Raw genomic sequence first — 20,934 nt, 5'->3', positions numbered from 1 at the left:
TTGTCTTTCTATGTCTGTCTTATTTCACTCAACATGATGTCCTCCAGTTGCATCCATTTTGATGCAAATGGTGAATTACATTCTCTTATAATTCGATAATATCCTGTTGTATAAGATACACTGCATTTTCTTGATCCATTCATCGGACGTTGGGTACCTTAACTGTGGTTGATATCAAATTTTGGCAGTTGTGAACATGCTGCTGTAAACATGGTATTGCATTTATATTCTTTGACACTATGTGTTCGTGATTTTGAGTGTATTCCCAGTAGTGTGCTTACTACATCATATGTCAAAACTGTATGTGCCGTCTCCCCTGTATTCTCCCTACAAAATGCAAGGAGTTTGAGAATTAAGATAATGTCTTTGGTTTTTGCATTTTTTTAAAAGATTTATTTGTCTTTATTGGAAATGTAGGTTTACAGAGGGAAGGAGATATAAAGATCTGTCCACTGGTTCAATCCCCAAGAGGCCACACTGGCTGGAGCTGAACTCCAATCCAGTTGAGCCCTGACCCAGGGTCAAGAACCAAGAGCCAGGGGCTTCTTTTTTGTCTCCTATGTGGATGCAGCATCTAAAGGCTTTGGATCATCCTCTGCTACTTTGCCAGGCCACAAGCAGGGAGCTGGATGGGAAATGGAGCAGCTGGGACATGCACCAGCACCCATATGGGGTCTTCGTGCATGCAAAGCAAGGATTTAGCCATTGCTCTGGGTCTGAATATTGCAATTTTAGGAGCTAGCACAGACCCTTCCATAGGGTGGACAAACAGTCGAATTGAACTGAGCTGAAGTTTTAGTGAGAGTATCAGGAACAGAATTTTGATTGGCAATGAGAATTACCATTTAAAAAATTTTAAATGTAACAATGTATTTTATCTTCTGTGTGATCAATTTGTCTTTCTGTATTTTTGTTTTCTTTAATTACAGGAAAGAATATTGATATCTTTATTACATCTGTGAGTTAGAAACTTAGTGAAACGAAGACATTCAGGAAAGACATTTAGCTTCCCTTCTCTTCCTTGTGTGTCCTAGAGGGTTAGCTGTCAGTGTTTAACAGATGGCAAGCCTGTCGGCCACCTCCTAAGGCAACATATCCCCCAGGAATCAACAGGACTGCTTGATAAGAGTTGCAGGATAATGTTGCAGAGTCAGAAATAGCTTTGAACCATTGTTTTGCTTTCCAACTAAGTGATTGAAATTCTTGCCTTCACAAAGGCTGACATGACTCTAACCAATAGAATGTAGTGCAAAATATTAATTACTTGAGAATTTATCTTTTTTATTTTTAAAGGTTGATTTTTATTATTTTTTATTGGAAAGGCAGATATACAGAGAGGAGAGACAGAGAGGAAGATCTTCCGTCCGATGATTCACTCCCCAAGTGAGCGCAACAGCCGATACTATGCCAATCTGAAGCCAGGAGACACTTCCGGGTCTTCCATGCGGGTGCAGGGTCCCAAAGCTTTGGGCCGTCCTCTGTTGCTTTCCCAGGCCACAGGCAGGAAGCTGGATGGGAAGCAGGGCTGCCAGGATTAGAACCGGCACCCATATGGGATCCTGGGCGTGCAAGGCGAGGACCTTAACCACTTGCACCACCGCGCTGGGCCTGAGAATTTATCTTGTGTGCTGTGTTATTTGATGGTGTATGTTATGTCAGTCAATCATAGTAATCTGAAAGTTTTTCTTTCATAAAATAAAACCTAAGTAAATAAATAGATCTGCATTTTTGTTCTATTTTGTTCTTTTAAGATAACTAAGTGAAGTTAAGAGTCAAGCTCTTTGTTCTTCTTGGGAACCCTGACTATACTCAATTCCTGATCTGGTTTATTGTCCATTGGAAATGGGAAGGGGCAAGGGAAACAAAAGAATGAGAAGAAAAACATTTTGCAAATCACCAAATGTCTTTGGGTTTCAGTTTTTTCACTTAAAGCAAATGAAAATTTTGCATTGGGTGTTTGTTACAATTATGCATAGTTCTGGAATGGCTTGATGCTGAGGAATAAAGAGAAGAGTAGGCGAGGACGCGTTTTATGAAATGGACTGTGCAGCCTCTTTTTTCTTCTTTCTTGGTTTTGCAGTTGAGGATTTGTTGAGTTGAAGGTCACTGTGCTAAATTACAACAAAAAATGACTCCACAGGGCACAGGGAGAACTGAGAGAAAGCCTACTCTTCTATTAGGCCATGTTGCAATAATACCGTCTGGGCTTGTAGTATAGACTAACACTTCCTACTGGAAACATGATCCTACTTGATTTCCAAAGTATTTTTGGTCTTGTTCTATAAACTGTCCAATAGAGACTGTCACTTCATAAATGTTGCCTGATAAAGCAATGCATATTCTTCTAAAAGGTCAGTTTATTTGAATGGCGAGTGACAGGAAGAAAGGGAACGAAAATAAATTGTAAAATCCAGGAGCAGGAAATTCCATCTGGGTCGCCTAAGCACTTGCGCATACATTGCCTCCTAGGGGCATAAGCAGGAAACTACATTAAAAAAATGAAATCACCAGGACTTGAAACCAGCACTCTCACAGGTGTGCCCCAAGCAGCAGCCTACCAAGCAGTTGTACCATAATACCATCCTGTGTATTTTTGTTTATTTCCTCATTTTGTTTTGTTTGCTTTGTTATGATGGAAGCTCATCATTTTAGGCTTCAAAATGGAAATTGAGACGTTGGGCCAAAAGTCCTCTGTTGCTTTCCCAGGCCACAAATGGGGAGCTGGATGGGAAGCGGGGCTGCTGGGATTAGAACCAGCGCCCATGTGGATCCTGGCGTGTGCAAGGAGAGGACTTTAACCACTACGCTATCGCACTGGGCCCAAACACATTTTTAAACTAAGCTTCTCTTTCTGCACCTTCTGGACTCCCATAACTCTAATATTTGGCCTTTTAATTGTGTCTTTCAATTCTTGAATACGTTTTTTGGCCTGATCCAGCTCTGCATCCAGCTTTTCGTTTGTTTCCTCCTGGTGACAGGATATATCTTCTAATTTTGAGATTCTTTCTTCTGCTTGCTTCATACTATCTTGGAGACTCCCCACTGTAGTTTTAATTTGCTCTACTGTATTCTTCATTTCTGATGTATCAGCCTTTTGTTTGATTCATTTCCGGTGTGACATAGTCCTTAAATTCTTTGAGTGCCTGCTTTACATGCTTCTCATTGTTGATAGGAAGTTTTATAACAAGGGTTTTGAATTCTGTATCTCTCATATTCTCAATGTCTTCCTCAGTTAACTCTGAGTTTGGCAAATATTTTTGCTCCTTTGCAGGGAAGTCTTCAGTAATATTCATTTTGCCTGTGTGTCTTCTTTTGCTCTTGGTCACTGCACTTTTGGTTATCAGATTCTTCTCCTTGTGCCAGGTTTTTTAAGCTGCGTCATCCACAGATCTTTGATTTTACTTATTGCAATTGCTACACAGCTCTTTGCTTGCAGTCACTTGTGCTACTCCCTGCAGTGAGTTCCAGGTCTGGGTTCTTATGTTAAATTTCCGCCATGTTCTCCATAGTCCCAGCTCTTGGCTCACCACTCTTCACCTCCTGTGGTACTGTGCTGAGGCTGCACCATTGTCTGTACAATCTTTCTCCCACTTCCAATTGGAGCAGGTCCCAGGATTAGGGAGACACCAGGTGTTTATTGTTGGTGTTGATCTTGTCAGAACCTGTTGGCCTTTAGGTCTGAGAGTCACATGTACCTATTTTGACCCGTATGATGCCATAGTCGGTATTTTCCTGTGGGACCAGTGCAATCCACTGAGCTCAGTGAGTTTTTGCCAAGCTCAAAGCATGCACAGCTCACTGTTGTTCCCTGTAGTCTTTATTTCTTTGTCACACTGTAAGAAATGGCGCCTTATATACTATACATCACTACTAGAGTTCTTGATCTGCTGGCCATCAAGTCTGATGGCTACCTGGACCTGTCTTGGGTGGAACCTGTGGGATGCCATGTTGTTACAGTTCTCTGAGTCAGAAAGAAGTTCACTTCCAGCTCAGTGTATGCTCAGTCCTTTCCCTTGCCTTTGCCTTCTTTAAGCAAAATGGCACCCAATTCGTCTAAAGGAGGCAGAATGAGCTGTGAAATCTGCCCTGTTCCTACACTGCCCATCTGGGACCTGCTGCTCTGACTCTGTTCCTGATTAAATCAAACAGACCAGCAGGACAGGCAATTCTTTGACTGGGTTCATCTCCAGAGCTACCGGTAATCGTCCCTTCCCACTTTGTTGCTGGTGGAGTTCTGGCTGCTGTTGCAATTCAGATCGCCATTCGTTGAATGCCACTGGGGTATTGGTCACTACAACACCACACCGTTGTGTCCGCTGCTTTCCTGTGTCTGTCAGTCTCCAGGTACCCCTCTGCTGTTGTTCTGTCCTCTCCTATTTCCTGGAATGTGCCCTCTCTGCTTCACACTGGCTAATGTTTCTCTGTCTGTTTAAAATGTGTCCTCATCCTATTTCGCTGTCTTGATTCCAAAACTATTCTATTATTTTAAAATTTGAAGAATGAGTGAATGAAGTGAATGCGAAACACTAAGGTAAATGTCATCTTTGCTTTCTAGCTCTCCATCTGGCATGATAGAAGGAACCCCACAGCTTCATGCAAATGCATGGAGAGTCTCTACTACTTGCTTTGCACCTGTGCATGTCCCAGTGGTTGACCCCTGTAACATTAATCAACAGAACAGTAAGTCTACCTTTCTGTGCATAAACTTAGGTAGAATTTGCATATATTAATAATTCTTTTTAAAAATTAGGTAGTGATTTTTCATTATGATAAAGTCATGCTATTTCTTATGAAATCTGTCTACTATTGTGCCTTTGCTTGTAACACTTTATTTTAAAAATATAAAATAAAAAATAATATAAAAATATGAAGTCACTACTTTATATTCATCCAAGTATTCACTTTGGGTGTTTAGGTTTTGTTTATTCCTAAATGTGTGTTAGCATTTCAGAGACGTCAGAGTCTTCAAATCCTAAAGGAAAATGATCTGAAAATAATCCATTAATGCTATCATATTCCTGACATGTTCAACTTTAATTCCATAAAACGACAATTCAAATGACCTCTTTCAGTAATTGCCGTCATATTATAGTACCTACTAACAGGAAATATATCTATATTTATATCTATATCTATATCTATATCGATATAGATATAGTTTTATAAGTAGGCAGCCAGTGATCCAAGAATGACTTTGTTTCATTGAGTGGGTAATAATTTGAGATGGTCAGACTCAAGAGTTATAATCTACAATAACAGTACAAGTTCCCATGCCAAAATTATTTGGATAGATTGATTTTTAACAATGCCATAGGAAAGGCTAATGCATTTCTTAATGCTAATGCATTAAGATAGTTTTAATTTTATATTTCTAGTTTTATCCACTACCAACAGTTGGCTACCAATTACAGGATTCTGTTATCAGAGAGTTTTTCTATTAGTTTTATTTTACTAGTAAGAATGCAATGTAATCTTAATGCTGTTTTTTTTTTAATTTAAGCAAAGTTTTAAAGTTGAAGATTGTCCACCTTTTTGATTATTTTTCCTATCCAAGAGCACAAGATTGAGTATTTTGATGTCTGTGATGTATTGCTTTTCAGAGATGAAACATGAGTGAGAACTCTCATTTAACAAGACTTTCCTTCATTCTGTCTCCAACTTCAGCTAACCTAACTTCCTTTCAATTACCATGTGCAGTATGTTTGTAACTTTTTGATTTTCTCTTGATAACAGAATATCTTTATTTATATTTAAAGGCATGTAAAAGTAGAGGTAGAGTTCAACTGATATCGTTTCCCACTAGTTGCTTCTGTAGTTAACTCGTGGTCTTATGTCATTTACATCATTTTTAACCCAATGATGTATCTGTGGTGCATATCTAGATAATATCCTTTCCTGAATTGTGATTAAAATAGTTAAGTGGATAATTGCAGAATTATCCCCCAAGGAAAGGAAAATAAGCAGACAAGAGTCAGTAGCCAATCAGGATTCTGAAAGATATGTTTCACAAAGATATTCTTGAGTAACTTTGTTCATTATCTGTGGAGACACAGAGATTTTAAGGGACATAACAAAAACCTCCTTGGTGTATAGCTATTCTTCCAGGATTTTTGGAGTTGAGATCTGCATGCTAATAGTATACTGCTGTAGTCTCAATCATTATTTTTCCCACACACACATGTATAAACCAATGCAAACATGCACTTGCACTGAATTATCACATTTCCTTTAAAATATACATTTGTAATTCTAAAAATAAAAGAAATTCATTAAATTTTAGGTAGTCAAAAAAACCCTTCTGATTTCTAAGAACCAATCTTTAGGTCTTTCAAAGATAACAAAAATGCAAAGATCGATGAATTTTGTGGGAAAATCAGTAATAACCCAGAACAGCTACATCAAAGAACCATGGGATATAGGTTATTTTATAAACTTATCATGTTATTTTTCCAAAGGATTACATCTAACAAAATTGACGACTGAAATATTCTATCTCCCAAATGACATGATAGTTATGCATCATGACCTTTGGTATATGTTCTAGACCCTAACTTGTGCTTTCTGTCCCTTCATCCTTGCATTTATAGAAACACTTATCAGACATTGTACTCCTAATGTTTGCCAGAAACTGTACATTGTCTAGACACTGAATACAATAAGTATGTAACATCCACAGCATTACCACTCATATCATAGAATCCATTGGAAAGAAATATTTCCCAGTCCTTCTTGGACCTCAATTTCCTACACATCAACAATGTGTAATTACTTTGATTGTGTGTAGATGTCTGGATATAAACCTGCTAATATCCCCCCAGTTAATCAAGGTGGATGTCCAAAGATGTTGCTTGGGTACTGAGGTGATAGAGGCAACTGTTTCTTTCAAACCTCTGATACTCAACTTACGAATGTTGTTTAAATACAACTACTTTTTGGTTTTTTGCACAAAATGGATTGTGTGAGGATGTATTATATAATGTTAAAAATATGATATAAAAATATAACCAAAATGATATAAAAAATGGCTCTACTTCCTATCTAGCTCCCTGTGCTTGTAGCCTGGGGAAGCAGTAGAGGATGGTCTAAGACTTTGGGACCCTGCACCTGTCTGGGAAACCCATAGGAAGCTCCTGACTCCCGCCTACAGGTTAGCTCAGCTCTGGCTATTGCAGCCACTTGAGGAGTAGACAGAAGATCTTCCTTTCTGCCTGCCCTTCTCTCTGTGTATCTGGTTTTTCAATTAAAAACTAAATAAATCTTTAGAAAAGACTTGATATCTGGACTCGTGAGTTGTTAATGGACTTCTTTGTCAGTTGGATATGCAGCGCACTGTGATGTCATCCACCAGGAGCTCTTTGCTCCTTGCCATGTCTACATCAGCCCTGGGCTGTACTATCAGCTATGCCGCCACGATGCATGCAAGTGTGGAAGTGCCTGCCTGTGCAATGCTCTTTCTCATTATGCCTACCTCTGTGCCCAGCGTGGTATTCCTATTGATTTCAGAGCTCAGATTTCATTCTGTGGTGAGTATGATGGCACAATTGAGAAGTATCAGTTATCCTTTGGAGGTTCGTTTGCTTGCACTAGTGCATTTTTTAAATATAAAAGGTTAATATTGCATGTTAATGACTTGACTTTTTAAAAATAATGTACAAACATGAGAAAACAAGGGAATACTTTTTTTAGTTAGTGGTATGTTAGATAAAACTCAATAACTTTGGACTAATTTTGTCATTAGCAAAATGAGAGTGTAAATGTATGGTTTGAAATGTTCAACAGAAATATTTTCAGGCTTGGTGTTATAGCCTACTGGCTAAATCCTCACCTTGCATGCCTGGGATCCTGTATGAGTGCAAGTTGGTATCCTGGCTGCTCCACTTCCCTTCCAGATTCCTACTTGTAGCCTGGGAAAGCAGTGGAAGATGGCCCAAGACCTTGGAACCCTGCACCCGTGTAGGAGACCTGGAGGAAGTTCCTGGTTTCTGGCTTCAGATTGGCTCAGTTCTGGCTATTGTGGCCACTTGAGTGTGTACCAATGGACAGAAGACTTTTTTTTGTCTCTCCCTGTAAATCTGCCTTTCCAATAAAAAAATAAATCTTAAAAAAGAAATATTTTTCCTTTAAGAAATCGAAATAATTCTTGTCAGAGAAATGCTGTACTTCAATACTGCAAAGTAAGCAATCAAACAGTATGTGACCAGTTCACTTGCAGTGAAATAAATACATAAGATCAAAGATAATTATTATTTCAAGTTATCATTCATGCTGGGGTGTTTCCTGTGTGCTTTAAGTTTTGTCAGTTTTTGTCAGGATACCCCCTCTCCATTAAAGTGTTTTTGCAACATAAGTTGCTCTACTTCTTAACACCCCCAGTGGTTTCATAAAACTTTTGCCAGGTACTTTAGGTGTGTCACTTGTCAGCTTTGACTTTCTAAGACAAAAATATTATGAATGTAAAGTTTTATAATTTTATATGCCAAGTCTGTGCAGAATATCAGTCTAGGCTTTTGTATTTTTTTGGAGGCAACTGTTTGTAAGAGACTTGGTGGGTAAAGCAGCTTTCCTGCCATCTACCAGCTGATTTTTTTTCTAGTGTAGCCAGTTGGCAAGCCATAACCCTTAGGACCTGCTATGCTTTTATAAGTAAAATGCATTCGATTATGATCACATCTGCCTGTGGAAGTGTTGTTGCTTATAGCTGTATCTGTGCACAGTTGAGTAGTTGTGGTAGATGTAGTACAATCTGTAAAGCTGAAAACATTCACCATTTGACCCTTTACAGAAAAAGTTTTACAACCCCTGCTTTGCTGCCCTTTCAACAGAGGATGCTGCTCTTTGAACATCCCAAGAATGGTTCCCAGTTCCTTGCCTTGCGAAAGGCTAGTGTTCAGGTTCTCCTCCTACAGGCATTCAATTTAAGGCTCATGGTTGCTGAGACTGATCTTTCCCTGCTCCACACTAGGTCTTGGGATTTGTCCCTCTTCTATTCTGGCATCTGAAGATGCTCCTCCCTGTTGTTTTCTTGCAAGATTAATTATACCTGTACAATTGTTTTAATTATGCCTTAAACAGTTTTTTTGCAAATATTTTTCCAGATGTGTTTTTAGGTTACTAAATATGATTATCATAATGGGTTTAGTTTGTTGTGAAATACATATTTTAAATATTTCAAAATAGAAATTTATTCTTTAGTCATCCTTGCTCTGTCTTGGGAACTGATTTATTTATTTGCTTAGTTCTGGTGTTAAAATTGTTTGACGTTCCATGTTTATTGATGTAAAGAGATTTTCCATTTTGCGGTGTGTGCTTGTAATCGAGCTCTTAGCAAGCATGTCCTGTGCCCTTGTGGGGGCTGTTCTCAAGCTGTGCTCCTGTGTCCTTAGCTGTCGTGTGCCAGAAGGGGATGCTGTACCATCTCTGCTCCTCGTTTTGCCGTCATTCCTGCACTTCTCTCTCTTCCCTGGAGCAGTGTAATGATGACTGCGCTGAAGGCTGTAATTGTCCGGAAGGCAAATTCTATGAAGACACGCTTAACTTTTGTGTGCCCATGTAAGTCACAGAAATGGATGGATGACATTAAATGTTTACTTCTGTTTCTTCATACTAGTTAGAGGAGACTTCGTGCTAGATTTTATAAATATTTGCCACTTATTTGTTTTTCATTTTTTTAAACTCTCACCATGTTCAGAGAGAAAGCTAAGGAACCAACTGGTTAATCTTGAACTTTATTGCTACTTGTTCTTAGCCATATCCAAGTCAATACTGTGTATGCTTTACTGCCATGTGTACGGCAGGTAGAGATGTATGCTTTACTGCTATGTGGTGAATTGTAGTAGCAGATAATAATGTCTGTCAGCACTCAGGCAAAGATTGTTGTTGTCTTCCACAAAAGGCTGAATGATGGATCAGATGTGTTTCTCTGAAGTGCTTCCAGTGGTTTCTGTTGTGACCAGTTTGTGAGTTGTATTTTAGGAAACGAAATCTGAAGCTACACAAGGGTACACACTGAAAGAGTTTTTACTATTTGTATAGCAGGACTTCATCTGAACTCAGCATGGTGCACCTGTGGAATTGCCTCACCATGACCATTTCAGACCGTAGAAGTTCCTTAGATTTTAGTGGTTTCTGTAAATTTTATATCCTGTTTGACTGACTGAACCTTTTATTCCGCCTTGCAGATCTCAATGCAGGTGTCATTATAGGGGCAGCGTCTATCAACCGGGAGAGCTCATTCCAACCCCCACAGGCTTATGGTAGGTTTCAGCGAAGGCGGTTGTCCATGGAAGATGACACATGTGCTAATAAAATTTTTTTAGAAAATCAGTATGCTGAAATGTGACTGCTGTAGCTATTTATTTCCATATTTCTTTGGAAGACGAGAAAGTAGAGGCACAGAGACAGAAAGAGCTACAGGAGGACAGAATCCCATCTCAGGCTCACTCCCCAAGTGTCTGTGATGCTGAGGCTGAGGCAGGACAAAGCTGAGAGAGAAACTTGGTCCAAGCCTGCTGTGTCAGGGATCTGACTACTGGGCCATCTGGGCCTGCCAGAGTACCCAGTAAGAGGAAGCTCAGGTCATCAGTTGACATTCCAAATGTCATTGTAATTGTTATGTGAAATTCCTACCATGACATGTGTAATGAAAAAAATTAAGCTGGCATAACCTTTAAATTATGTTCTGACTAAATTATGTTATTTAAACATGGGATGCCTAAGTCTTGTATTTATCATGAATGCATATGTTATAAAGTCCTTTGACGGGCTATGGTTTTTAGAAATGAAGGATAAAATGGGGCCCGGCGCAATGGTGCAGTGGTTAAGGTCCTCGCCTTGCACGCCCGGGATCCCATATGGGTGCCGGTTCTAATCCCGGCAGTCCCACTTCCCATCCAGCTCCCTGCCTGTGGCCTGGGAAAGCAGTCGAGGCTTTGGGCCCAAAGCTTTGGGCCCCTGCACCTGCGTGGGAGACCCGGAAGAGTCTCCTGGCTTCAGATTGGCTCAGCTCCAGCCATTGTGGCGGCCTGGGGAGTGAATCATCAGATGGAAGATCTTCCTCTCTGTCTCTCCTCTCTGTATATCTGCCTTTCCAATAAAAATAAAATAAATCTTAAAAAAAAGAAATGAAGGATAAAATGATTTTAAAGCAGATTTCAATACACATAGAATTTACTCATGAAAAAACTCATTTCAGTGATTTCCTGTTTAAAATGCAGCATGTCTGTGCTGTGGGTTGAGTTTCCATTTATCCTTAGACGGCTCCTAAACTGTTTCCTTTAGTTGTACCACAGGTGCCCAAAGATAGTAATAGTCAATAGATAATAGTAGTGATGAGAGTGATGCTTAGCCAGTCTGTGCACCTTCTATTGTCTGGCAACATTCTGTTTTATATCTATTATGAAAACATTTGCATGTAACCCTAAGAGATAAGTGCTTTAGGCCACTTCACTCCTGTGGAAAAATGAGGCACAGGTGGCCAAGCAACTTGAAAATAAAGCTGGCTGCGTTTACTCCCAGGCAACTTAGCTCCACTGTGCTTGCTCTATGGCCAACTTTGCCCCTCAGCTTGTTGTGGATTGATAGCAGTGTGTGTGTGTGTGTGTGTGTGTGTGTGTGTGTGTGTGTGTGTGTGTGTGTGTGTGTGAGCTTAGCTTACTGTTATCCTTGTCTCTGTCCTCCCACCCCAGCACCAACTAGACAAGGCATACAGCTCTTTGCTTGTACTGCTTTCCATACAGTTTCTGAAGCCAGCAACCTGGTCTGCAGTTTCGACTCTTTCCTCCTGCTTCCAGTGCTGCTAGCCAAGAAATTCTCAACACGAATTCCATTTTTCTATGTATAGTTGCGATCTAGTGCTCCCTTCCCATGGCCAGTGCCTTTGAAATGTCGCCCTTGAATCTTTCTAAAAGTCTTCTTGCCTCTGGACTTAGTCTCCTTTTACTTGTCAAGGTATTCTATCTCTTCTAAGTTTAATAAAATTAAATCCAATTATTTACTTAGCAAAACCAAAGTAACTTCCCTTCTTTGGTGGGAAAGTTAAACAAATGAAATTATTTGTTGTTATAAGCAACCTGTGTCCCAGAGTGCATATGCTGTGGGAAGACGGCCTGTGTGCCCCGAGCCCTTTCTGTTTCTGCACCTCTAAATGCCGTTCTGGTAGTCAGGATGCGCAGGCTCGTTCTTCATCCTTTGAGTCCCCAATGCATGAATCACCTTCTCTCTCTGCGCTCACTCTCTAATCCAGAGTTGGAGGAAAGAGTCTTCAGAGTTTTTGAGGAGCGGTGTCTTATTCCCTATCATGTTTTCCTCTGAGATTTCCATGGAGAATTTGCCTATATGTGTTTTTACTTTATATCTGGCTGTTAAAATCTGGTTTCCAAGAAAGATATTGACTCTGTCTTCAACATTACAGCTTGGATGATTTTTCTATATTCAAGCCAGCCATAGAACTGCCTGCTGTGTTTAAAGTTTCCAAAGACCCATAGAACATTGATCCAGAACTTCCCAATAGGAATGACATTTCTAACATGTCCATTACATAATCTCATTTTTTCTTAAAAAGTGCTCTAATTATACCTGCTTTGACTGCCTACATGTTCATTACAAACAGATTTTAAAATACTGTTTTTTGTGTGTCTTTTTTTTTTCCTTTTAAAAAGTTTATTTATTTGATAGACAGAAACAGAAAAAGAGGAGGAGAGGGAAAGGGGACAGAAAGGAAGACAGTGAGATCTCCCATATTATCCACTAGTTTATTCTTTGAATGCTCGCAGTAGGTAGGGCTGGGCCAGGCCAAAGCCAGGAGGCTGGAGCTCAACCTGAGCCTCCTGTGTGAATGTTAAGGACCCACGTATTTGTGCCATCACCTGCTGCTTCCCACACCGTAGCAGGAATCTGGCATGAACAAGGGAGGCGAGACTCAGACCCAGGCAATTTAATATGAAATACAGGCATTGCAAACGATGCCTTCTCCACTATGCTAAATGCCTGCCACTCTTTGTTTTATTTCCATCTTTTAAAGTGTTTCTATGTTGTGTGTGTCACACTTCATAAACTGTCCTTAATTCTGTTAGGATATAAGCACTTAATTAAAACTTACTAATTTTTGTCTTTGAATTCCCATCCCTATCATAATGCCTTATACATATAGATGTTTGATAAAAGTTTGTTGAATTGAAATAACTTTTTAATTTGGATATAAGGCAGTGACTTCTTTGTTAAACATTCAGTGAAGGAAAATGATTCATGCATTTTATCCAATAAATTCTTTCATGTTAGAATATTATTGAAATATAAGGGAAAAAAAATCATGACTTGTGTTCATAAAGCAACTGTTTCTTCCAGCCAGTGTTCAAATGGGACTGTAGAATGTGATGAAGCAGCAACGCCCTCTGCTGGTAAGTGCCAGATAAATCCTTTCCTTTAGAATGTGGCTCTAACACTGCTCCCAATTCCCGGTGGAGGCATCAGTTCCACAGCCTTCCTGCCGGTGTATGTGGATAAAGATTGGGAATATTTGTCAACAAGCTGACCCAATGCTTGCTAACTTGTCCCCCATTGAGAATTATGGTATTTGTAGGACTGTTTGGAGCCAACATGTAAGGGCAGCCCAGGTGCAGAGCTCAGGGGTGCTGCATACCCCCTGGACCTCCTCAGCTGCTACAAAGGGCCTCATCCAAATCCTGAATGTTAGTCATTTGTGAATCACAAACTGGGGGGACCTGTACTCTAGATCATTGCATTTACTGCTTTTAGAAATTATTTATTTGAAAGAGAGATAGAGCGAGGAGGAGAAATATCTTCCCTGGCCTGATTCACTCCTCAAATACCTGAACGAGCTGGGACTCTGCCAGCCTGATGCTAGGTTCTGGTACTCTGCTTCTCCTCGTGTGGGTGGCAGGGAACCAGCATCTTGAGCTGTCACCTGCAGACCCCCAGGATGCACACTAACAGGAAGCCGGAGCCAAAGTGGGGCCCATGGGCCTTCCAAACAGTGGCTTAACCACTGCGCCACAAAGCCCACCTGAGATCTGTTCTTTTTCATGCGTGTATGATACATGATCAGCTGGAGGTCTTGTTAAGATGCTGATTCTGATTTAGTGCATTATTTAATGCTGCAATTCAATGGAGCATTGCCTGAAATTCTACATTTCTGTCAACGGCTGAAATGAATCAGTGCTTCTGGTTCCTGGGCTAAATGAATCAATTAAAAATGCTGTATCGAAAGACATCTCCTGTCATCTCTTTAGGATGTAATTTTATGTGTAAATATTTTTTTTTCTGACAAATCTATCATTTAGGGAACCCTTTAATAGTATTTGTTTTCATCATGAAAAGGAACAGCCTCAAATTATTGGTGATTGTGGAGGAATTCTAGATAAATAATAAACAATGCTTGTTTGCATCCATTTTACTGGGCAGGAAGTTAGACTGATAAAAGTAGTAGGGCTGGTACAGGCTGATACCTCACCTGTTGATGCTGGCATCTGATAAGAGTGCCTGTTTGTGTCCTGGCTGTTCCACTTCTAATCCAGTCCTGTGCTTATGGCCTGGATAAGCAGTAGAGAATGGTACGGGTCTTTAGGACCTTGCACCCATGTGGTACAGGTACTTGGACCACGGAAGTCCTGGCCTTAGTGTAGCTCAGCTCTGGCCTTTGCAGTCATTTGGTAAATGAATTAGTGGATAGAAGACCTTCTATGTCTCTACTTTGCTTTCTCTGTAAAGTCTGCTTTTCAAATAAAAAAAAAAGTCCCCCCCCTTTTTTTTTTAAAGGAGTAAGCCATTGCTTGGTTATTTGAATTATCAGGGCTCTATTATTAAACCAAACTATGTCTTGGACTTACTTTTTTTAAAAAAGGGTTCATTACTCACTTTTATTGGAAAATCAGATATCCAAAGAGGAGGATCTTCCATCCACTGATTCACTCCCCAAGTGGATGCAATGGCAGAGACTGAGCCAATCTTAAGCCAGGAGCCAGGAGCCAGGAGCTTCTTCCTGGGTCTCCTGTGCAGATGCAGGGTCCCAAGGCTTTGGGCTGTCCTTGATTGCTTTCCCAGGCCACAAGCAGGGAGCTGGGTGGGGAGTGGGGTCGTTGGCACACGAACTGGTGCTTATATGGGATCCTGGCATATGCAAGGTGTGGACTTTAACCACTAGGCTACCACGCTCAGCTGGACTTACTTTTCAAGGCATTCTTTATAGCCTGCATTCTGAATCTCTGCTAGCCTGGAAGCTTTGTGGAGTAGTATGTAAGTCCCGCCTTGCCTGTAGTTAGATGAATTTCTGCACTTTTCGAGTTTAATGAGGACTGATGTAAGTAATGACAAATAGATGAAGCTAGGTCCAAAATTATCATGTGTTCCTGCAGGCTTTGTTAAGGTTTAAATACATATGGTATTTTTAATCCTACAAATTAATAAAACAAATAAAATACTAAAGCATCCCCATGCAATTATTTACTAGATATTTAGTTCCTGCATTATGAGAAGCAAGATTGGTTTTGGAAGCTTTGGAGCTCATCACTTAAAATTCACAGTAAGAATTCATAAAATATTCTGTGGTGCAGTTTCTTTAGGATAAACGTATGTCAATATGGTTATTTGTCTGTGGGTTAAATACGACTGTCAAAGCATCTCATTTGTGCTTTGTCTCTGAAGTTCACGTCTGCCCAGAGGGAAAACAGTACTTTGACTGCAGATTTCCTGACCCCGACTTACCAGCTGGTGGTGTGAATTGTGAGACAACATGTGCAAATCTGGCCATGAATTTCACTTGTGCCCCATCCTCACCTTGTATAAGTGGCTGTGTTTGTGCTCCAGGGTAAGAATCAAGAAAGCACAAAATATCCCCAAAAATATTATTTTTTAAAGTATCGAAAATTGTTGTCCCAGTGTGGTGGACTTCTATTTGATAGCTTAAAGAGTCTTGTAAATTATTTTGCTGCAGTTATAATATTATTGTGAGATACTATTAAAGTCATAAACTGAGTTGAGGAGAGCATTCATTCAGGACGAACTTGGAATTTCTTGCCTGCATCAACTGCAATTTTGGGAAAGTGACACTAGCCTGACATCATTTATAACATAGTATATATATATAATATACATATATATAGTATATATAATGTAGTATGCATAGGATATATGCATAGTGTGTGTGTATAACACTTAAACAAAGTGTGTAGCTTTGTATATTCTAATGTGCAATTTCTGTGGCTGATATTACATTGTAGTAGTGATACCAGTTTCTTTTTCTTATCCATGTTACTGAAACACACTTAGGGGGCAACATAAACAGTGAGTAAGAGTGTGAGCTCTGGCTTCAGAAACAGCTTAGACCCCAGTGCTGCCAGTTAACTGAATGATTTTTATACAAGTTGTTTTTAAGACTTGATTAGGTACTATTAGAAGTGGTTCAGGTATGTACTCAGTAAGTATGAATCTGCATTTGCATAAAGGTGTATACTTGTAGAAATGAGTGTACTCTTTGTGCATTTCCCTGACTTGCAGAAATGCCTTGCACCCTGAAAGGAAAGTGTTCAATCTCGTGGTTTTTAGCTGTCTTATAGGTGCACATGTGGTCTGGTTGCATGGGCTTTCTTATGGAGGCTAGCAGTGGCCAATGGGATGTGTTCTTTGACTGACTGACTCTTATAAATTATGAGAAAAGAAAAGAGGTGATGTGGTTTGCTTCCCAGGACACAGTTGCCTGATTGTTCCCATGGGATGAATTAGAAGAGCCAAGTAACCTGGGGCTGAAATTAATCTCTTTAAAAAAGGAAAGAATGCTGGGGTGGAAAAAAAAAGGCAGAACATAGGAAGCAAAGAAAAGAAGGTCACAAAAGAACAAGGGAACACGCAGGGGAAAATCAAGGGCGTGGAGAAGTGGAGCAAGGGAGATGTTTTAGTAAGACAGACAAGGGAGGTAAAATAAAGCCTTACTGTGGTGAAAGAGAGAAAACCCCCAACCTCGTTCAGTTTGATCATGACTATTAAGGAATCATGGCTGATTAAAGCCATACCTTGATTTTGTCCAAATGTTGTCTTTGATGTTTCATTTTTGCAAAAATATCTACATTAACTTTTAACATTTATTTCAATAATGGTTTATTTACCAGCTACTCAGTCTTATAAAAGCATAAATGTTTATGCCACCTTCCCTGATGTTATTGGAATATATGTACAGAAACAGATTTTAACAGTTTCTTTTGTAAAGTTGTTTATAGCAATGTGCCTTTGCCATTTCCTCCATGTGGCATGACCTCATTCGCATATAGGATGACTGAGTGCTGTCACCTGTTTTCATGGGACTCCCCATAGTGCTGTCACTTCATTGACTGTAAAAGGATCGCACAGCTTTAATTTGGAAAAAAATGTGAATTGAATAAATGGAAAGTAGTATAGTGGAAAGAGACAAAAATGAATTCAAGTATTGATTGTCCTCATTAACTACATGGCCTCATTTGGAGCCTCCAGCTCCCCGCCCCAACCCCCTTTTTAAAAATAGGCATCGTGGTGTTTGCTTCATGAATGGTGGAGTGCTTACAACATGCCAGTTACATGGGTGATGCTCAGTGAGAGTCAGTTATCTAATTTTACACCTGCCAGATGCAGATCCTACTCTGACTAATGGCTCCCTTCCTTTTTTTTTTTTTTCCTGAGTTACAAAATCTCATCTGTTGTCATCAACATCACCACTTAACTGTGATTAATTTAGGTGAGATAGCCATCACTTGTACAATTAGGAGGCCAAATTTGGGAGGCTGAATTTACCTAACTTGGGAGGGCATTGTGTTAAACTAGAAGAATGGGGGTTGGTGCAAAAGTTCTAAAATATCTGAGGACACTTCAAAAATATAATGGAAATGAAAGGAGAAGTTAAGTTGATCTTGATGCAAAAAAAGTTTTAAGTTCTTGACTGTTTTTTTTTTTTTTTGTAATGTGTATTTTCTAGAGACCCTTTCTATAAGCCAATGACAGAACCTGCCTTAAGGAATGTCATTAGAATAAAATGAATTTGTGACATAATTGAATTAGAGTAGTGTTTGGGCCATAGTAACTAGTAAAAATATTAATTTTTATTATCACTATAAGGCATTTAACGAACCACTTACTAGTTTATTATGATGAATCTTCTGACCAAGTTTTTATAAGTTGATGAGCTGTGATGAGCAGCCAAAATATTAATTTTTATGATTACCTTACGACATTTGAAACAGAACTTAATAGGTCGATGTATAAGGGTGGTGTGAAGAAGTTGCAGACACAACATTGTAGTGCAAAGACTGCAATAAAGTGATTTGCAAAAAATGAGGATAAATCTTCCAGATAGAAACTGGGGTGAGATAATTTTTTTAAGCAAAAGGTGGAAAGTTTAGGATGAGTAGTTACAGTCTGGGAGGGTTGAAATGACAGACTGTGCTCTAGGCCATTATTGGCCTAAGGAGAGGAATCAACACACAGTCATAATAAGTACCTTGTATATATTAGCATTAGGATACAGTCATTAACATACTATGCTAATGTTATCTCCAGTTGAAGTCTAAAATCTAGGGCATAGCATGTAAATTGACTGTGCAAGGTGGAAAGCAGAGCACATAGAAACATTTGTAATTATCTGTATTTTGAAGAAGAGGCAAGAATAGATTCCCAATTTCTATGCTAACTTTCTTAACATTGAATTACTATGTTTTAAAGCAGACTCAGAAAATATTGTGTTTTTAGTAGTTATTTGCATTATTTGATAACTATTACCATTTAAAACAATAAAAGATTAACTCAAAAGAAATCATTTAATAACAGCAAGTTGTTTTGAAACAACAATTATTTTATTGTATGTTATTTTGTTATTGTATCTATATGCTTCGTATGAAGTTTCAAACTGTAATTATTATTATTTCATTATATATTTTAACTCCTACACTAATATTAGTATATATTACTATATTGTTTTATACTGTTTATTAATTTCCATGACTTTGCATTATTATTTTAAAAGCTATTTTGGAAAAAAAATTTTAAAACTATGGACATATATATATATACACTAAATGTACTTAATTGTACTAAAGACACTGAAATATGCATTATGTTTATTTAATATTCATAAAATATTTTGATGTTATAAGTATTAGTTCCCTGACATTGTAGTTTAATTTTCACATTAAAATTTAGTTTATATTTTACTTTAAGCCGAAGAGATTTTTAAATGCTTTCTCATTAGATAATGTTTTAAGATGGAAATACAAGTCAAAGGAAGGTACCATTCAAAATGTAATATGTTAAGAATAAAGTTAACATACTTGTTATAATGATTCTTTAATTCAAAACACTCCTAAGCTGAACTCTATTTTTACCTGTAAGCAATCAGAAAGAAGCTTTGGTTGCTTTCTATAGCCTGTAACAGTGTTAGCCATTAATATTTTACGTGTCCATTACTATTTTAAGAAAATACTGTTGGATTCCTGTCTAATAAGTGATAAATATTGAAGAAAATTACTTTTTTATTTTTTAAATGCTTTTCAGAATAATTCACTTCAATGAATTTGAACTGTTGTGTATTTTATTATAATGTTATGCAAGAGGTTATAATATCACAATGTAATGGTTCGTCTGATATTTATTTAATACTGTGAAATGCGTTGAACCATGGGGGAAAATCAAGGAAAAAGACAAGATGAAAGCCTTTTGTAGTTAGGCCAGATAGAATATGCCTTAGTTTACTGTAAACATAGAAAATAGTGTTCAAAGCAAAAATACTCTGTTGTTGTTGTTGTTGTTAACTGAGTATTCTAAGAGTTTTTTACTTCTTCAATTGGAAGGATGGCAGAGCACAAAGGAAAATGTTATGTTCCTGAAAGTTGCCCGTGTATCTGGAAAGACTGGGAATATCTCTCTGGGGAAGTGATTACTACACCATGTTACACCTGGTAAGGAAAACCACTTATTTCATAACACAGTTTACAATGAACTGCATTGATTTCCGCTAATTTGTTGTATTTTAATGTGTAGCAGAAATATACAAAAGAAGGCTGAATAAATAAAACTCCAGAAGTGTGTTACTGTATTTATTATAGCTTTACAAAAATTCTACAGTTTGGGTAATGTATAAAGAAAAGAAACATGTTGGTTGGAAGTCCAAGATAAAAGAGTCAGTCCTGGTGAGTGGCTTTTGAATCACAACAAGGTGGAAGAGGAGAGAAAAAGCAGGAACAACAGCTCATTTTGATAACAATCACACTCCCTTGATAAATAATCCACTCCCATAAGTGTAATAACCCACTATGAGGGTGGAGCACTCATTGGGTAATTAACTCTTAAACGCTTGAGGTTAATCTCTGTAACCTGAACTGTCACGGTGGCAATTCAGTTTTAGTTTGAATGGGGGGGGGGGGGGCATTCAATTACAGCAAAAGGCATTTGGGGCTGAGTGGAAAGGTGTCTACAGGGAGGCCATACTATTACTTTTATGCCTATGTGTTTACCCCAGGAAAAAAAAAATGTCAAATGTAAGAATTTGAAAATTTAATAACTTGTTTGCCCACTGGCAGATCTAGGTTCAATTTTCCTCTTAATATGATTCTAAAAATCTTAGCCAGAGTCATTGGGAAAGAAAGAGAAGTCAAAGGGATCTAAATTCGGAATGAGAAAATCAAATTATCCCTGTTTGCAGATGACACAAAAAAGAGATTATTGGAACTCAGAGTTTGGTGACATTTCACAACATAAAACAGCATACACATTGCTTTGTGAACACAAGCAATGCCGTGACTGAAAAAGTACTTGTAAGAATTGTTCCATTTGCAATAGCTGCCAACAATTTAAACACCTTGGGATCAACCTGATGCTATGAAATTACTAGAGAAAAACATCAGAGAGACTCTACAGGATGTTGTCATAGGCAAATGCTTCTTGGAAAACACTCCAGGAGCACAG

At 38.6% G+C, this 20,934-nt stretch overlaps 1 protein-coding gene across 1 annotated transcript in view; it reads left to right on the top strand.

Annotated features, from left to right (window-relative positions):
• The window catches only part of OTOGL (otogelin like), a 130,528-nt gene that overhangs the window by 33,585 nt on the left and 76,009 nt on the right, over positions 1-20,934 (top strand). The window contains exons 18-24 of the mRNA XM_040978140.1: positions 4,556-4,680; positions 7,314-7,523; positions 9,384-9,549; positions 10,179-10,253; positions 13,342-13,394; positions 15,658-15,820; positions 19,821-19,928. Coding sequence (XP_040834074.1) covers positions 4,556-4,680; positions 7,314-7,523; positions 9,384-9,549; positions 10,179-10,253; positions 13,342-13,394; positions 15,658-15,820; positions 19,821-19,928 — 900 coding nt within the window. The remainder of the gene's footprint in view (positions 1-4,555; positions 4,681-7,313; positions 7,524-9,383; positions 9,550-10,178; positions 10,254-13,341; positions 13,395-15,657; positions 15,821-19,820; positions 19,929-20,934) is intronic.

Source organism: Ochotona curzoniae, unplaced genomic scaffold, assembly GCF_017591425.1.
Source record: "Ochotona curzoniae isolate NIBS_2020 unplaced genomic scaffold, NIBS_Ocur_1.0 contig_1014, whole genome shotgun sequence".
NCBI classification, from domain to species: Eukaryota; Metazoa; Chordata; class Mammalia; order Lagomorpha; family Ochotonidae; genus Ochotona; species Ochotona curzoniae.
This window is presented reverse-complemented; position numbering and strand designations above follow the sequence as displayed.